The sequence below is a fragment of the Lepidochelys kempii genome, chromosome 8, assembly GCF_965140265.1.
Source record: "Lepidochelys kempii isolate rLepKem1 chromosome 8, rLepKem1.hap2, whole genome shotgun sequence".
Lineage (NCBI taxonomy): Eukaryota > Metazoa > Chordata > Testudines > Cheloniidae > Lepidochelys > Lepidochelys kempii.
This window is the reverse complement of record NC_133263.1, coordinates 93,257,756-93,273,060: the sequence shown is the minus strand read 5'-3', so window position 1 is coordinate 93,273,060 and position 15,305 is coordinate 93,257,756. Positions and strand designations below refer to the sequence as shown.

At 39.6% G+C, this 15,305-nt stretch overlaps 1 protein-coding gene across 3 annotated transcripts in view; it reads right to left on the bottom strand.

Moving 5' to 3' along the window:
• Window positions 1-3,537: 3,537 nt before the first annotated feature.
• The window catches only part of OMA1 (OMA1 zinc metallopeptidase), a 30,644-nt gene continuing 18,876 nt past the window's right edge, over window positions 3,538-15,305 (bottom strand). For all 3 annotated transcript variants that reach the window (XM_073357546.1, XM_073357547.1, XM_073357545.1), the window contains 2 exons: window positions 13,252-13,401; window positions 3,538-4,153 (listed from right to left, as the gene is read on the bottom strand). In XM_073357546.1, the coding sequence (XP_073213647.1) occupies window positions 3,929-4,153; window positions 13,252-13,401 (375 nt within the window). In that variant the 3' untranslated portion in view covers window positions 3,538-3,928. The remainder of the gene's footprint in view (window positions 4,154-13,251; window positions 13,402-15,305) is intronic.

Here is a 15,305-nt window from a genome sequence, read left to right as displayed (position 1 = left end):
AAAATGATTTTAGAAACAATGGAGCTGAGGATAGAACTCCTGGGTTCTATTCCCAGCATTCCCACTGACTTGCTGTGTAGCCTTTATCTGACTGTGACCCAGTTTCTCCAACTAGAAAACAGGTAAATAGTTTACCTATACAGGTGTTTTGAGAGGCTTATTATTATTTGTGATCTGCTTTGAGTGATCTAGAAATACCAGTTACTAGCCCTTGCTAAATCCACGCCACATCTGAAGTTTTAGAAAAATTAAATATGGATTAGAAAGCAAAAAGTGGTGATTTTTTTTAACATTCATTAGAAAACCATCTGAATAGAATTTCACCAACTCTTCCTCTCTCCACCCACTAAGAAAATCCTATGAACTGAGAGTATGTATAAGAAATTTCAGCACAGTGAGAATTTAAGACAGTTAAGCGTCTGAAGATTGGGGATTATATCAGAAGAGCCTTTTCAACAGAAGTGCAACACTACAGAAGAGCTTCAGGAGGACAGACAGTAAAATAATCTGAGCTTGCACGTTTGTGGTTCTTTTTACTGATGTCAAACAGAGTTTCAAAACAAAATGCATTTTTAGCAAGTACTTTGCTTTGGTTTCCCAGTATTTATAAATATTTCACATCAAGATAGGTATTATTTAAAACAAGCCAAATGTGAAAAAATAAAAAGTTATAATAAAAATAGCTTCTTGTAAGACTGACTTGTGTGCATGTCTTCTGCTTGTCAAATTTCTCAACACTCCTGGTAAGGTAAATGCATAATAAATTTAGTATTGTGTAGAAGGTAGAAACATTTTTACCAATCTGTCTCAATTTTACATGCTACACTCTTCCTCCTGTGACAACATTCATCTTTCAGTACTGAGTTCCTTTCTCTTGAATTCCAACTTCTTTCTTTCACTGAAGTCCACTAAACTATCCAATTGCAGCACAAGGGTTTTACAGCTAGTTAGAAGTTGGTACTTGCAATATTTTTCTTAGTGGAAGTATATTTTAAAATTAACTCCACAAGGATTTAGAATTACAGTTTCTTTAACAAATAAAAGAAAAAGGGCCAGTGTAGATTTTGCTCAAGGCTCTTGGACCTTTGGAAAACATCATCTTTTAATTTCATCTATTTTTGTATGGGCAAGAAAGTATTTTAAATTTAAATAAAAATTCTACAGGGGTTTAGGCAAATGCAGTGTATAGGTTTTAGAAATCACTTAGACATAAGGCTAACAAGAGGCAGACTCAAGAGACACAGGCTTTGGACATCCTAATTCTTTATGCAAAAATGAAGAAATCTTTTAAAAGCACTTGACAAAGTGTTAGAATAGGATCAATGTGCAAAATACAGATCTAGATTTTGAACACCTCGACTTCAGATGCTGGTTCAGGCTCATCTTTTTATGATAAGCAAGGCATTTATACACAGGAGTTTAAAGAACTCTTACTTATTGAATACCAGAATTTGTATCTCAAACATTCACCAGCATAACACTTAAGCCACCTAAACTGGACCAATAAAGTAGAAATACAATAGTTCTGTAGCTTATTTACTATGCATTTTTAAATATAAATGTATGAACTCTACTAAAAAGTTCTCTAGGTTCTCCCTCATCTTCCCTGACATAAAATCATGTTGTATGTCAATGAGAAGGACAGGATAACAAAATAAGCTTTGACACTGTGGTGGGAGGGAAAAAGCATAGGGGTCTTGACTATACAGTTTAAGTTATAAAATCTACAGGGAAATCTAAATGGTGTGTTTTTCTGTTTACCTTCAGGTGACAATGTCCAAATGCCTTAACACATTGCTGAACATCTGTTACATAAACTCCTGTCACAAAGAATAAAAATGGATGGATGGATGGATAATGGTCAGGCTGGACCTTCTGCCTGTTGCCAGTGGCGTCTTGCATACAAATTTTAAAATAGCTTGCAAGTACTATGCAGTCAATCTAAAAATACATAATCTGGCCTGGAAAACATCAGTGCAGTCAACCTTGCCCATTCAGCCCCTTCACCCCCAAACAGAGATGTTAGATGGCTCAAAGGACCCAAGTGCTTTGGATTAAGTCAGCAAATAAACTATTGTTCACAAACTCTTTATCAGACTCTGTGCCAACAACCAGTGCTGAATATGGTCTTTTCAAAAAAGTCTGCGTTCCAACGAAACTAAAAGAAATTGTGCTTTGTGTGGTACATTCTAAAATTTCAGTTCTCCCCTTTATTATAAACAAGTACATTCAAATTCTATCTGTACCATGTGATGTGATGCACATTGTCAAACATCCTAATAAAATCCTGCAGTTTTCCCACTTACCACATAGGAAAGCATCAGTAATTTTCTTCTTGAACTTTAATTAAAAAATGGATCCCAAAACAATACATACAGTTAGATCATACATTTCAATCAGTAAAAGAAAGGGATTTCTTCCTCTTCTGTTCACTGTATCATTCTTTTAGTTCAGTAAGATTAGCACACTATATTTTCATGAATTGGAAAGCAAGAGCCTATCAACCAGCTGAAAATAAACATGATGTGCTGGCTGTGCTTCATGGAAGGCCTAGCTAAAGGGAAGAAAGGTCAGTCCATCATGAAAGAACAAAGAATAAAATAAATTTGTAGCAGGGAACTTCTTGGGGAGGGGATTCTTAGCGTCACATTACAATGCTCTGTCTGGTTCTGGACTTTTTCCTAACCTCATCAAATGAGGCTGCACAGCCTGCTAGTTTAACTCCCAAGCTGGCAAGGAAACGAAGGAAGATTGGCTCCCCAAACTTACATGAGTTGAAGCAACAGAGAAATCTTCTGCCTTCCACCTATATAAACCCTGATAAGGGGCTCCTCAAATCAAGTTTGGCATTAGGGACTCCACGTAGGTTAGCCAATGAGGGGAGGTCACATTCCTCTATTCAATCTGACAAGCTCACTGTACAATGGGGCAGAGGCATAGCCTCATACTTTCCCAAACTTCATTTTGGTGGCATCTCCTTCAAGTTTCCTTCTTTACCTGATCAACTCCAAACAAGGCCTTGCACTGGGAACTGCACTCATCATCCATTCTTCCCCCAGCAACTCCAAGTAATCATCTCCCCAGTATGAGGGACAGACTTGAGAGACAGACTTCTAAACTAGCATTAGATAGCAGTTTCCTAAGGAGAAATAAACTTTCAAAGGTGCATCCTCTGTATAGCTTAGAAGTTTCATAGGATTTGACCACTTAATTTATAGAGTACCAATCACTAACATTCAAGCGCTGATCTGTCCAGACCAGCTGCCTCTGAAGCGAATCTGGCCTTTGAAGAAGCATCTTGATTGTTTAAAGAGACACTATTTTAAGCAATCACTTGCAAAATAGCCCAGTGCTACAAGTGACAGTTCTTACTGATTTTTAAAAGGAAAAAGATTCCCTTGTATGTTTTCTGACTTCATTTTTCAATACAATTCTGTACAACCCTTTTGGATTGCTTTGAAGTGAAACGGTGAAACAACCCGTATTCTAAAGTGCCTTTAAAAGATATTAAATAAGAAAAATCCCAGCAGAAAGCCATCCAATTAGGCCATTTTATTGCTTCTTTTCTATTTGTGCAAATGGATTGTACAGAGATTTTTGCCCCACAACTGAAGTGATTTATGTTTAGCATCCCTTCTTGAATAAGAGTCTCAACTCCAATACACTGCTCTCTTGTATGTGGGAGAGTTCCTCATTGCACTGAGTGGGAGATCACCACAAGTTTGGGAACACAGAATACTGGTAGCTTGATCTACATTGTGATACAGAAAAATAAGTTTCCTTCAATTGATTTTCGGCACCATGGAAGTACAAACATGATTTGTAGCTGTCTGTCCATTTTATCGTCTCAAAAGGATCAAAAGTCTTGCAGGAAAAAAATCTGTTCAGTGAACTGTTTGTAAAGTTTTTCAGGTGAATGTTTTTCCCTTCAGTTTGTCGGTTCCTTTTTAACTGCAAAAGTTATTGGAATCTTTTCCTCCTTTTGAGCAGAAGGAAAGTCCACTTTTGGCTTTGCAAGATCATGTTCAGTAGCATTCTGGCCTTCTTTATCCTTAGATGCTTCCAGAAGATGCTGCATGTTAAGTTTGAAAATGAGGCGAGGGTCTGGTCCAGGAAGAGAGGGGCAATTGCAGCTCTCTCTTATTTTAAGCGCCTATGAAAACAAGCAGAAGAAATCAAATCAACTTACTAAAATACTGTTGTAGGTAAAAACAATTTTGGAGCATGCAGTTTAGTGCATGACAGTCAGTCCCTTAGCTTTCTAGTATGAATTGTATTTGCTAGTTATATGTTGGTGACTTCAGTATTAGGTCTATATACATATTATCTGACAATTTATCGAGGGAAAGCAAGACTCGGGACAGAAGAGCCATTAATACGGTAAAAGATACTGTTTCTAAGGAGAATGTTTTCTCAGCCAGCTCCATGAAGAATGGATACTTTAAGAGGCATGGTACCATGGTGTTAACTCTATACAGCATTGAAAATCCACAAAACTCCTGTAATTTAACAAAACAATGTAAAGTCATAATACATTCTAATATTTAGTACCGATCATTATCATGGCCACTTTCATATCTGCTGTTAAATGCTTCTTAGCCTTACTGAAAGAAAGCAGAACACACACTTGATGGGCAAATGACCACCCAGTTGCATTTTTAATCCTTGCATCAGAAAGTTTATTCCCTTTTTGTTTTATTCTATTCGTCCCGATTCTCTTCCTAATCTCATGTTCCAGAAGAGTTCTTGTCAGAGTTTCCTTGAGTTACTTACAGCTAAATGCTGCCCTAGCCATTGGGCTGGGTGTTATGGAGAAACTACAGAAAATAGTGGCTTAGACCCAGAGTGAGAGAAGAGAAAGTTCATACTGCAGATCCTTTAAAAAAAAAAAAATTCACCCTTGGGTTAGGTATACTACAGACTAGAATAGCCACATTCAGTTTTGCAATGTGAAGTGTATGTATGTGGACACAGCGGCTTGTCCTCCTCCCTCACCTACCTGTTCAGTAGATATACTGCCCTGCTACTAACATAGTGAGCAAGGGCTGCCTTATATGATTCCTTATATACCTACAGGGAGGGAAGGATTTGCCCCAATTTGAAATTCATTCAGATCCTTCCAATAGAGGCAGTACGTACAGATGACTTCTGCAGTTTTTAAAAGAAAAGTCTAGCCTAATAGCTCCTCTTTCAAAGAGGTTCTGAAACCATGTTTTTCTAACGAAAATCCTTTCAGTGCAATAAACTGATATCTCTGGAACTTGCTTAGAAACAAATGGAATTTAATAGCTCCAACTGGCCTTTAGAAAAAGGCACATTCCAGAGACATGACAAGTGTTTCTCATCTGCGCTATCTGATAATTTCTGGTTGAAATATAGTATCTGAATCATCACAAACACAACTTTGGGCTTAGGGCTTCATAGACTCCTCTCAGTTATATCTTTTTATTTAATAAAAGAAAGTTAAGTTCAACATTTGTTGTTTTGCAAGCTAATCACCCAAATGTTCCCTACATTTTATCATACATATCAACCCAGTTCTGCTTTAGTAACCAATCAATTTCAAAACTGATATTTATAATGACAGATTAAGAGTTTTCTCTTGTTCTCTTGCAGAACATGAGCTGCTGCAAGACTACATTAATGTCAAGCAACATTATTCAAGGCAAGTAGAAATATAAAGATTTACATTGTATCTTGAAAAGGGCAAAGTAATCCTCTTTAAATTAATTTAGCAGTTTTAAATCTCTGGTTTTCTTGGCTATGTAATGCCTATCTTCCTTCCTTGGGTTCACTTATCTAAAATATAGGAGTTAACAACATCAAGAATTATATACAATATTCTTACCCTGCAGAGGCCTCTACTTTCTTATTACACAAAGCAGCTGGAGGTGCATGATTAAAACACACCAATTCACAGTCCATAAAAAACAAAATGAAGTCTACTGTTATGACAGTTGAAAGGCTATGTTTAGCATAGGCCTTCCTGTTAAAGACAGAGCTGCATCCACATTCTAGTGAGTGAGTGATTTTTGCAATGATTTTGCATGTGGATATTTGTCCTTGGCACAGAGGATCCAGTTCTATTTAGTGGATGCTCTTTCCTAAGCTCAGTTGGCTCCTGCTATTTTTTTTTTAATGCAAATAATGTACTCAATGCAGCAGAATCATTAAAATGTTCAAGAAGCCTACAATGTATTCTTTCTGAAAGATAAAGCCTCCCAATGCCTACCTTCAATATCACTATCATAACTTCTAATAATTTGGGGTTGCTCAAGAAACTCCATTTCCACCATCCAATCCAGCTAATTTAGTTGTAAGGATCATGCATAGACATTCCTAATTAAAGGCATACAATTTACCACTGTGATTACCTCAGAAGGCCTTACTAACGGACTGACAATGACAGTGGTACCCAGTGATCTGACAGTCCTTTTAATACAAAGTATTATTTATTAGACCAAATGCATTTCAGAGAAAACCAGTTCTTAAAACAATCAAACAGACTGTACACATATCTCGGTACGAAACCATCTTCCACATGGGAATCCTGGTAGGCATAATTCTCCTACAGACCACCAAGGCCTCTAGGGTCAGTTCATTCCCTTAGCTCAAACCATTCTCTCCCTCAGCCTCAGAGAGAGAGTTCTTTAAGAGCTGTTTAGTCCTTTTGATCTCCCACTACTGTCCCTCTTCCCCAAGACCAAATCACATTTTAATTGATTACAGCCCTTTGATCTGTTAGGTTATGTTTACATAACTTCTGTAAGCGAGCCTCCCAGCCTGGGTCAACAGTTTCAGGCTAGCCAGGCTCTGCCTTGTGCTCAAATAGCTGAGCAGGGAGCACTTTGAAGTTGCACCTTGGGCTGAAGCTTGGCCTCTGAAGGGGGAGAGGGGGGATGTGTTTGAGAGCCCAAGCTGCAACATCGAAGTGCTGCCAAATATTATTTTTAGAGCACTAGCATGAGCCCCGCTAGCATGAGTCTGTTGACCGAGCTGGGGCGCTCGCTTCTGTGGACTGTGTAGACATACCCCTATTTCACAGCCTTGGCAAAACAAGGCATATGACTTGTTGGAGGCAGAATGTAAGATCCACAAAACCGGATTGTTTTTCAAGTGTGCATGGAGAGCGGGGAGTGTCCTTTCCTGGGGTCACTCCCTTTTTGGCAACAGTCCTCCTGGAATAAAAGCATTCTAAGTGTGCAGTAAACATTTCATTACTCCAGTGTAATACAGTCTCTCTCAGTAACTATGTTACACAGCTCCATGGCTGTCACAACCACCTTTAAAGGGAAAGCTGCAGGAAAAGATGTGTCCAAGTTGCTTTAGCATTTTCATCATAGATTGAAAAGTTTTCACCAGCAATTGGATACAATGACATTCCAGGGGAGGCGGGTGAAAGAAAATAACCTTTTTTCTAATATGTTTTCTAAAACTATCATCTCTCAAAACGGCACTCTTGTAACAGCCTATTTGTTCTGGGCCTGAAGTAGACACTCGTGTGTGTGTCAGGTCTAAGTACAGTATTCTCTCTCTCTCTCTCATTTAGAAAATGTTACTGTCAAGCTTGTTAACTTCATAAAATGTAGAGGCCAATTCAATTACACCAGCTAGTAAAATATTTGCCTTTACTTCATGTCACAGACAAAATGAAATCCTGGAAAATGAATAGTGCTTGTATAGTATATACACAGGGCTTGTACATATTTTCTTGTACTTCACTTTTACCTTTATGTTCAAATAATCTGTTTGCTATAGTTGAGAACCCTAAAATAATTACAAATTCATAAGCATGAGTCACTTATGCATTCCAATTCTGATTTTACTAAACTCACAAGATTGAGAAAAGAGGATTGGGGTTGGGGGAGGAAGGGAAAAAAAAAAAATCTTGCACAGAATTACATATCCCTCCAAGAGACTGTTGTATATCCAAGGACTGTGCGCAGTATGGCAGCTCAAAAAGAGGGCAAATATAATGGATATTAGACAAATTGGTCACCAAAACATAGAACACTGAAGTTTGTGTTGCAGAATCAAGCTTCCAATTTTATTACTTGGAAATTTAAAGTTAATTGTAAATAAAATACATGTTATAGGTTTTGAATATTTGTATTTGGAGTTCTACATTTCAGATGCAATTTTCATGTTGGGTTACAGTACTAGTTCTCTAAACTACCCTCATAATAATAGAAGCAGCTATAAGACCCAGATCCCATCCTGCTCAGAGGCAAGTTATGACGTATATATTCAAAATGCTGTACTGTGTCATCATGTGAAAGTATTTTGAAATGGTTATACTATTAAGTGACAAAAGGTTGATGTATGTATCTGTTCTCCAATTTTCCATATATGCATTCTAGTTACTATTATAATTTATGTTAATAATTAGGCTACATACTTGAAGTATCCTAAGCATAACAGATAATTCTAAGTATATAAAACAAACTTTACCATGAAATTATTTACAGATTTAAAAAAAACAGTTCTAATGGCTCCTTTTGTCAGTCTGTATGCAGCTGGTTTGCACTAATAGTTGTCTTACTATCTTAGAAAGTAACAAAATCATTCAAGTTAATAGCAAACAATGTAGGTTTTTGGGCCTTAAAAGATACAGTAAGCAATTCTAGACTAAGAATGATCAATTCCAGATTTCTAGTACTATAGACATTTCATTCCCTGAGATAGCTTTGGATCACATCATTGTAAAGTGCAATGTCATCATCTAAAGAAAAACCTTTCCTATGGTATGATGAGAATGCAGAGCAATTTATTGTTGTCTTGCTCAGAAAGTATGCTAAGAAACACAGTAACATTATCAAAGTGTCCTTTAAAATTAACTGTTTTCTTTCACTGCCATTTGGTTGTCTGGAAAAAAATTTCTAATCTGAATGGTTGAGTAGTAGGTAACGATTGGCAGGGTCACTTTAGTTGAGGTACTATCAAAAAATGAATACAGATATAGAGTTCACCATCCCCATTTTGAATTTTGCTTACTCTCAGTATAACTGATAGTATATTTTCTCTTTAGCCTCATGTTACCATAACAAATAAACCTTCCAAGAGATTTACTCACACACTTTCCCAGTAGTGTATCTTGTTTTCCATTGCTTGGTGTATGAACAATACTGAGCATATCATATGGACACCTGTAGTGTGGCAATGCTGCAACAAGAAGCTGTTGCTGGTAAATAAAACCTGGCTTTAATAGACTAGCACTGAAAACAACATTCCCATTTTTCTTCTAGCTCCTCACACAGTTCTCTAGATTGGGGAGAAACGGGCACCAGCTCAAACAGAACCAATTATTACCTCTGCCTATAATTCTTTCTAGCTGTTGTGCATCAGCTCCACTTATCCACTGAACTCTTCTCGAGGGCACAAAGCCCTTACGCCTGCTTCCCCTCCCCACTCCATGCATGTTTGAGGTGGAATGCAAATTCTGCTCCTCTTCCTCAAATATCATTGGGGGAAGATGACTTCAAGACCTCCCCCACCCAACCTGCCTGATGGCTGCTCTTTTCAGGGGCTGGGGAAAGCAGGAAGGGTTACTCCACCTGGCAAACTACAAGAGATCAAGCAGTGATAAAATAAATGCCAACGCTCTCCAAGGGCATAAGAAAACCTTTTTTGCTCTTAGATTTTAATGTCCTGCACCAGACCAAGCAGTAATTCACTACCAGCCCGCAAGCCTTCAGGTATGTTAGCAACAAGAAGAAAGTCAAGGAAAGTGTGGGCCCCTTACTGAATGAGAGAGGCAACCTAGTGACAGAGGATGTGGAAAAAGCTAATGTACTCAATGTCTTTTTTGCCTCCGTCTTCACGAACAAGGTCAGCTCCCAGACTACTGCACTGGGCAGCACAGCATGGGGAGGAGGTGACCAGCCCTCTGCGGAGAAAGAAGTGGTTCGGGACTATTTAGAAAAGCTGGATGAGCACCAGTCCATTGGGCCGGATGCACTGCATCCGAGAGTGCTAAAGGAGTTGGCAGATGTGATTACAGAGCCATTGGCCATTATCTTTGAAAACTCATGACAATCGGGGGAGGTCCCGGACGACTGGAAAAAGGCTAATGTAGTGCCCATCTTTAAAAAAGGGAAGGAGGAGGATCCTGGGAACTACAGGCCAGTCAGCCTCACCTCAGTCCCTGGAAAAATCATGGAGCAGGTCCTCAAGGAATCCATTCTGAAGCACTTAGAAGAGAGGAAAGTGATCAGGGTCAGCATGGATTCACCAAGGGCAAGTCATGCTTGACTCATCTAATTGCCTTCTATGACAAGATAACTGGCTCTGTGGATGACGGGAAAGCGGTGGACGTGTTGTTCCTTGACTTTAGCAAAGCTTTTGACACGGTCTCCCACAGTATTCTTGCCAGCAAGTTAAAGTAGTATGGGCTGGATGAATGGACTATAAGGTGGATAGAAAGCTGGCTAGATTGTCGGGCTCAATGGGTAGTGATCAATGGCTCCATGTCTAGTTGGCAGCCGGTATCTAGTGGAGTGCCCCAAGGGTCAGTCCTTGGGCCGGTTTTGTTCAATATCTTCATAAATGATCTGAAGGATGGTGTGGATTGCACCCTCAGCAAGTCTGCAGACGACACTAAACTGGGAGGAGAGGTAGATACACTGGAGGGTAGAGATAGGATACAGAGGGACCTAGACAAATTGGAGGATTGGGCCAAAAGAAATCTGATGAGATTCAACAAGGACAAGTGCAGAGTCCTGCACTTAGGACGGAAGAACCCCATGCACCGCTACAGACTAGGGACCGAACGGCTCGGCAGCAGTTCTGCAGAAAAGGACCTAGGGGTTACAGTGGACGAGAAGCTGGATATGAGTCAACAGTGTGCCCTTGCTGCCAAGAAGGCCAATGGCATTTTGGGATGTATACGTAGGGGCATTGCCAGCAGATCGAGGGACATGATCGTTCCCCTCTATTCGACATTGGTGAGGCCTCATCTGGAGTACTGTGTCCAGTTTTGGGACCCACACTACAAGAAGGATGTGGAAAAATTGGAAAACGTCCAGCGGAGGGCAACAAAAATTATTAGGGGACTGGAACACATGACTTATAAGGAGAAGCTGAGGGAACTGGGATTGTTTAGTCTGCGGAAGAGAAGAATGAGGGGGGATTTGATACTGCTTTCAACTACCTGAAAGGGGGTTCTAAAGAGGATGGATCTAGACTGTTCTCAGTGGTAGCTGATGACAGAACAAGGAGTAATGGTTTCAAGTTGCAGTGGGGGAGGTTTAGATTGGATATTAGGAAAAACTTTTACACTAGGAGGGTGGTGAAACACTGGAATGCATTACCTAGGGAGGTGGTCGAATCTCCTTCCTTTGAAGTTTTTAAGGTCAGGCTTGACAAAGCCCTGGCTGGGATGATTTAGTTGGGGATTGGTCCTGCTTTGAGCAGGGGGTTGGACTAGATGACCTCCTGAGGTCCCTTCCAACCCTGATATTCTATGATTCTATGAAGCCTGCTGGTACTTTAAAAAATAAAAAATCATGATCTCTGTTCCTTTGGTACTGATCTATCTATAACGAGGGCTCCAAGAACACTGTACACATCTTCATTTTCCACTTCAGCTATTGTGATAGGATTTTATAACATTCCTATTATAATCTGCTCACAACTTAAAGACCACAGAGCTATTTTGGTGATGCAGGGTAGGTTATTTTGAAAAGAAGCTGTCTAGATATCCTTCAATCTCCCACCTGCAACCGCTATTTTGGCTCATGCCATCATTTAGCACACTAATTGCACTTTCTCCAATTGAAAGAAAGTCTTCTCTTTCTGAAAGTTCTATGGAAACAGAGTATTTTTATGATCCCCAGGCTAATAAATCTCCAATAGTCAGAGTCTGGCAGCAAGAAAAGATTGCAAGTGATAGCTAGCTAGTTGTACAAAATATGCAGCAACCACTTGTTTTGGGATGAAGTAGTAAGTTTCAAAAAGCAGCTCATTTTGTTGGAAAAAGAGGAGTTGTGACTGGAATAGATTTGCTGCTGCAAAGGGTAACAGCAGACAGAAAGCCTTTACTTAGCTTTAAAAAATGCCCTATGTAATTATCTATATTTCTGGAGAAAGCGGACCCTGTTTGATAATGGAACACAAGCCTAGATCACACAGAACAGAACAGTTTTCAGCTACAATGCTGACACCTGGGTAATGGGGGCTTTCTGGTTCAGCCACCAGTGGTTGGGTAATTGAGCAAATTAAAAGGATCCGCAAGCAGTTACCTACTTGGCATTCCTATTAGAGGACATTTGAAAGAAAGAAAGAAAGAACAAAAAGCAGACTCCAGATGGATGGGCAATTGTGAGAATTAGCTCCATTTCCTTAGAGTGGGGTAGAACTGGCTCTCTAATGTGATGGAACAGCTAAAGAGAACTAAAAACAAAAGCAAGCTGCAAAATCTACAGAGGCCATGATTACTATGGATATTAAGAAACCTTTTACTGGGGATCTTAGGCAAAGCTGTTCATGCCCTCTTCAGTGAGAGAAAATGGGGAAGCATGGCTTACTCTGTGTGATAACCTAGGTCCTAGGACTTGTAGCTAAAGGAAGTGGAAACGAGAACTTGTCTACTCGAGCACTTTTGTTGATAAAGCTTTTATCAGTCGGGGTAACAAAGTTTCACCGACAAAAGTGCCAGCGTGAACAGCACTATGTTGGCAGGAGACACTCTCCTGCCAACATAGCTACTCTACTCGTTAGGGGTGGTTTAATCATGCCAGGAGGAGAGCTCTCTCCTGCTGGAATAAAGGGGCTATACAGGAGACCTTACAGCAGCGCAGCAATACATCTGTGTTACTGTAAGGTCTGTAGTGCAGACAAAGCCTTAGTGTCCCAACCTGACTTCTGGTTTCCAGCACAGGTACAAGATGCCACAGAAGACCTAAGTTACTTTGTCAAGCCTGTATTTATTAAAGGGAAGAGCCATTAACAAAACAAAAATGTTAAATCTTAATCACAATGTACATTTCATCTAAAGATAGCTGAGAACCCTACAGAGTAATTACACTTTACCTATGCTGCTTTAATTTTTCTTCACCTAATGGAAGTCCTGAGTAGGTTAGTATTTTATAATGGAATGTTTCTGCAAGGAAAAAGGGCAAGATAAATGTGATGCTATGAAATTAGCTCATAAATCAACACTAAAGTAACGTTCTAACAACCTTTTGCCGGGGGGGGGGGGGGGGAAGAGGTGGGGAGGAGGAGACGACACTTCTCTCAACATTCTCTGCTCACCTCTGGTATAAGCCGGTTCAAGTGTTCAGCTCTGTTTTCATGAGAAGGGTGTGTGGAGAGCCATTCTGGTAATTTACGCTGCCCTTGAATGGTCTCTACTAATTCCATCTGCTGCCAAAACACAGTGCTTGCTCTTACATCCACACAAGCCTAAAAGTAAAAAGGAAATATCACTGTACTATAATTCTCAGAAACACGTTTTAAATTAGAATTCTCCAAAGCTCCTTTGACTGCATCCCTCACATGAACACAAGAAATGGCTATACTTGGTCACACCAGTGGTCCATCTAGCTCAGTAGCCTGTCTTCCAACAGTGGCCAATACCAGATGCTTCAGAGAGAATGAACAGAACAGGCAATCATCAAGTGATCCATCCCCTATCATCCACTCCCAGCTTTCAGCAAACAGAGGCTAGGAACACTCAGAGGGTAGGGTTGCATCCCTAACCATTTTGGCTAATAGCCATTGATGGAGCTATCCTCCATGAACTTATCCAGTTCTTTTTTTGAATCCTGTTACAGTTTTGGCCTTCACACCATCCCCTGGCAATGAGTTCCAAAATCTGACTGTGTGTTGTATGAAGAAGTGCTTCCTTTTGTTTGTTTTAAACCTGCTGCCTATTAATTTCATTGGGTGACCCCTGATTCTTGTGTTACGTGAATGAGTAAATAACACTTCCTTATTCACTTTCTCCACACCCGTCATGATTTTATTGACTTATCTCTGTCATCTGTATTCTAGGCTGAACAGTCCGTCTTTTTAATCTCTCCTCCTAAGAGGTTATTTCATATGCCTAATCATTTTTGTTGTCCTTCTCTGCACCTTTTCCAATTCTACTATATTATATCTTTTTTGAGATGGGGTGACAAGAACTGCACGCAGTATTCAAGATTCTATGGTACAGTTATGGTACATGGACTAGAATAAATGCTGAAACTTTAAGGGAAAAAATTAAACTACTTCACTAGAGCCAGAAAATGGGCAGGTGGGAATGTCAGGTCATGCTCAGTGAGCCAGATTCAACCCTGATGTTAACTCCGGGGGCGGGAACAGTTACAGAAAAGATGAGAAGTCTCTCAGGACTGAAGACTGGTACACTTCAAGGACACACTGGGCCCAATACTTCATTCACACCTGTGTAACTCATTGACTTTGATAGAATTACTCCTAAATTACACAGAGTTAGTGAGAGGGGGACCAGGCACAGAAATGGTTAATCAGAAAAAGAAGTTATTATATATTTCACTTTGTTTTAATTTACCATAAACAGCTCTGCACTCTTTTTTCTTTTAGTAACAGTTGCTACGCATAATACCTCAGAAGAACAAATTAATCACCCTCACAGATTCACACAAATCTACAGAGAGAAGGTCGCTTTTTCCACCTCAGTATTTGTGAAAACAGCAACCACCAGAATGCCCTTAGAGAAAGTTCAGAGACTGGGGAGAATTTCTGCAGGAGAACGAAGGGAAGGTGTAACACCCAATTTTTTGGCCTTCTACTCAGAGGACCTTCTGCTGTGCTATTTCTAGTGCTTGTGACAATAGGGATGACTTTGAAGTACAGGTAACCTGCTGTATCAAACATGACCATGCTAATTCTTTTTTTTTTTTTTTAATTTCCCATCCCAGAAAAACAGCATCCAAAAGGTATGTCACCAACGAGGTGCAGAAGGATAAGATTCACCAACCAAAGAAGTAAAAAACCCAACAGCCACATCTTTCACTGCAATCTAGATGCCAGCCTGAATAGCTTATAAGATAAGGGTTGAAGTTTGCCTCGCATTATGACTGGGCAAATTTAAAATGCCTCAATAAGCAGAGCTATTGCTGCATCACTGGCATAATTTGTCATATACTCTGAAATACAGCAAACTGCACAAGTGGCAGCAGAGTAAATGTTCATGCTTTAGAGAAAGATGAATGCCATGTACTATGGAAAATGAAGGGATTATTTTTCCTGTAAATTTGGAAATAATTTTTTTCGTTTTTGTAATGACTTTATGAGAAACAGAAGTGAAACAACACTGTATATGAAACAGACAAAGTGTGCAC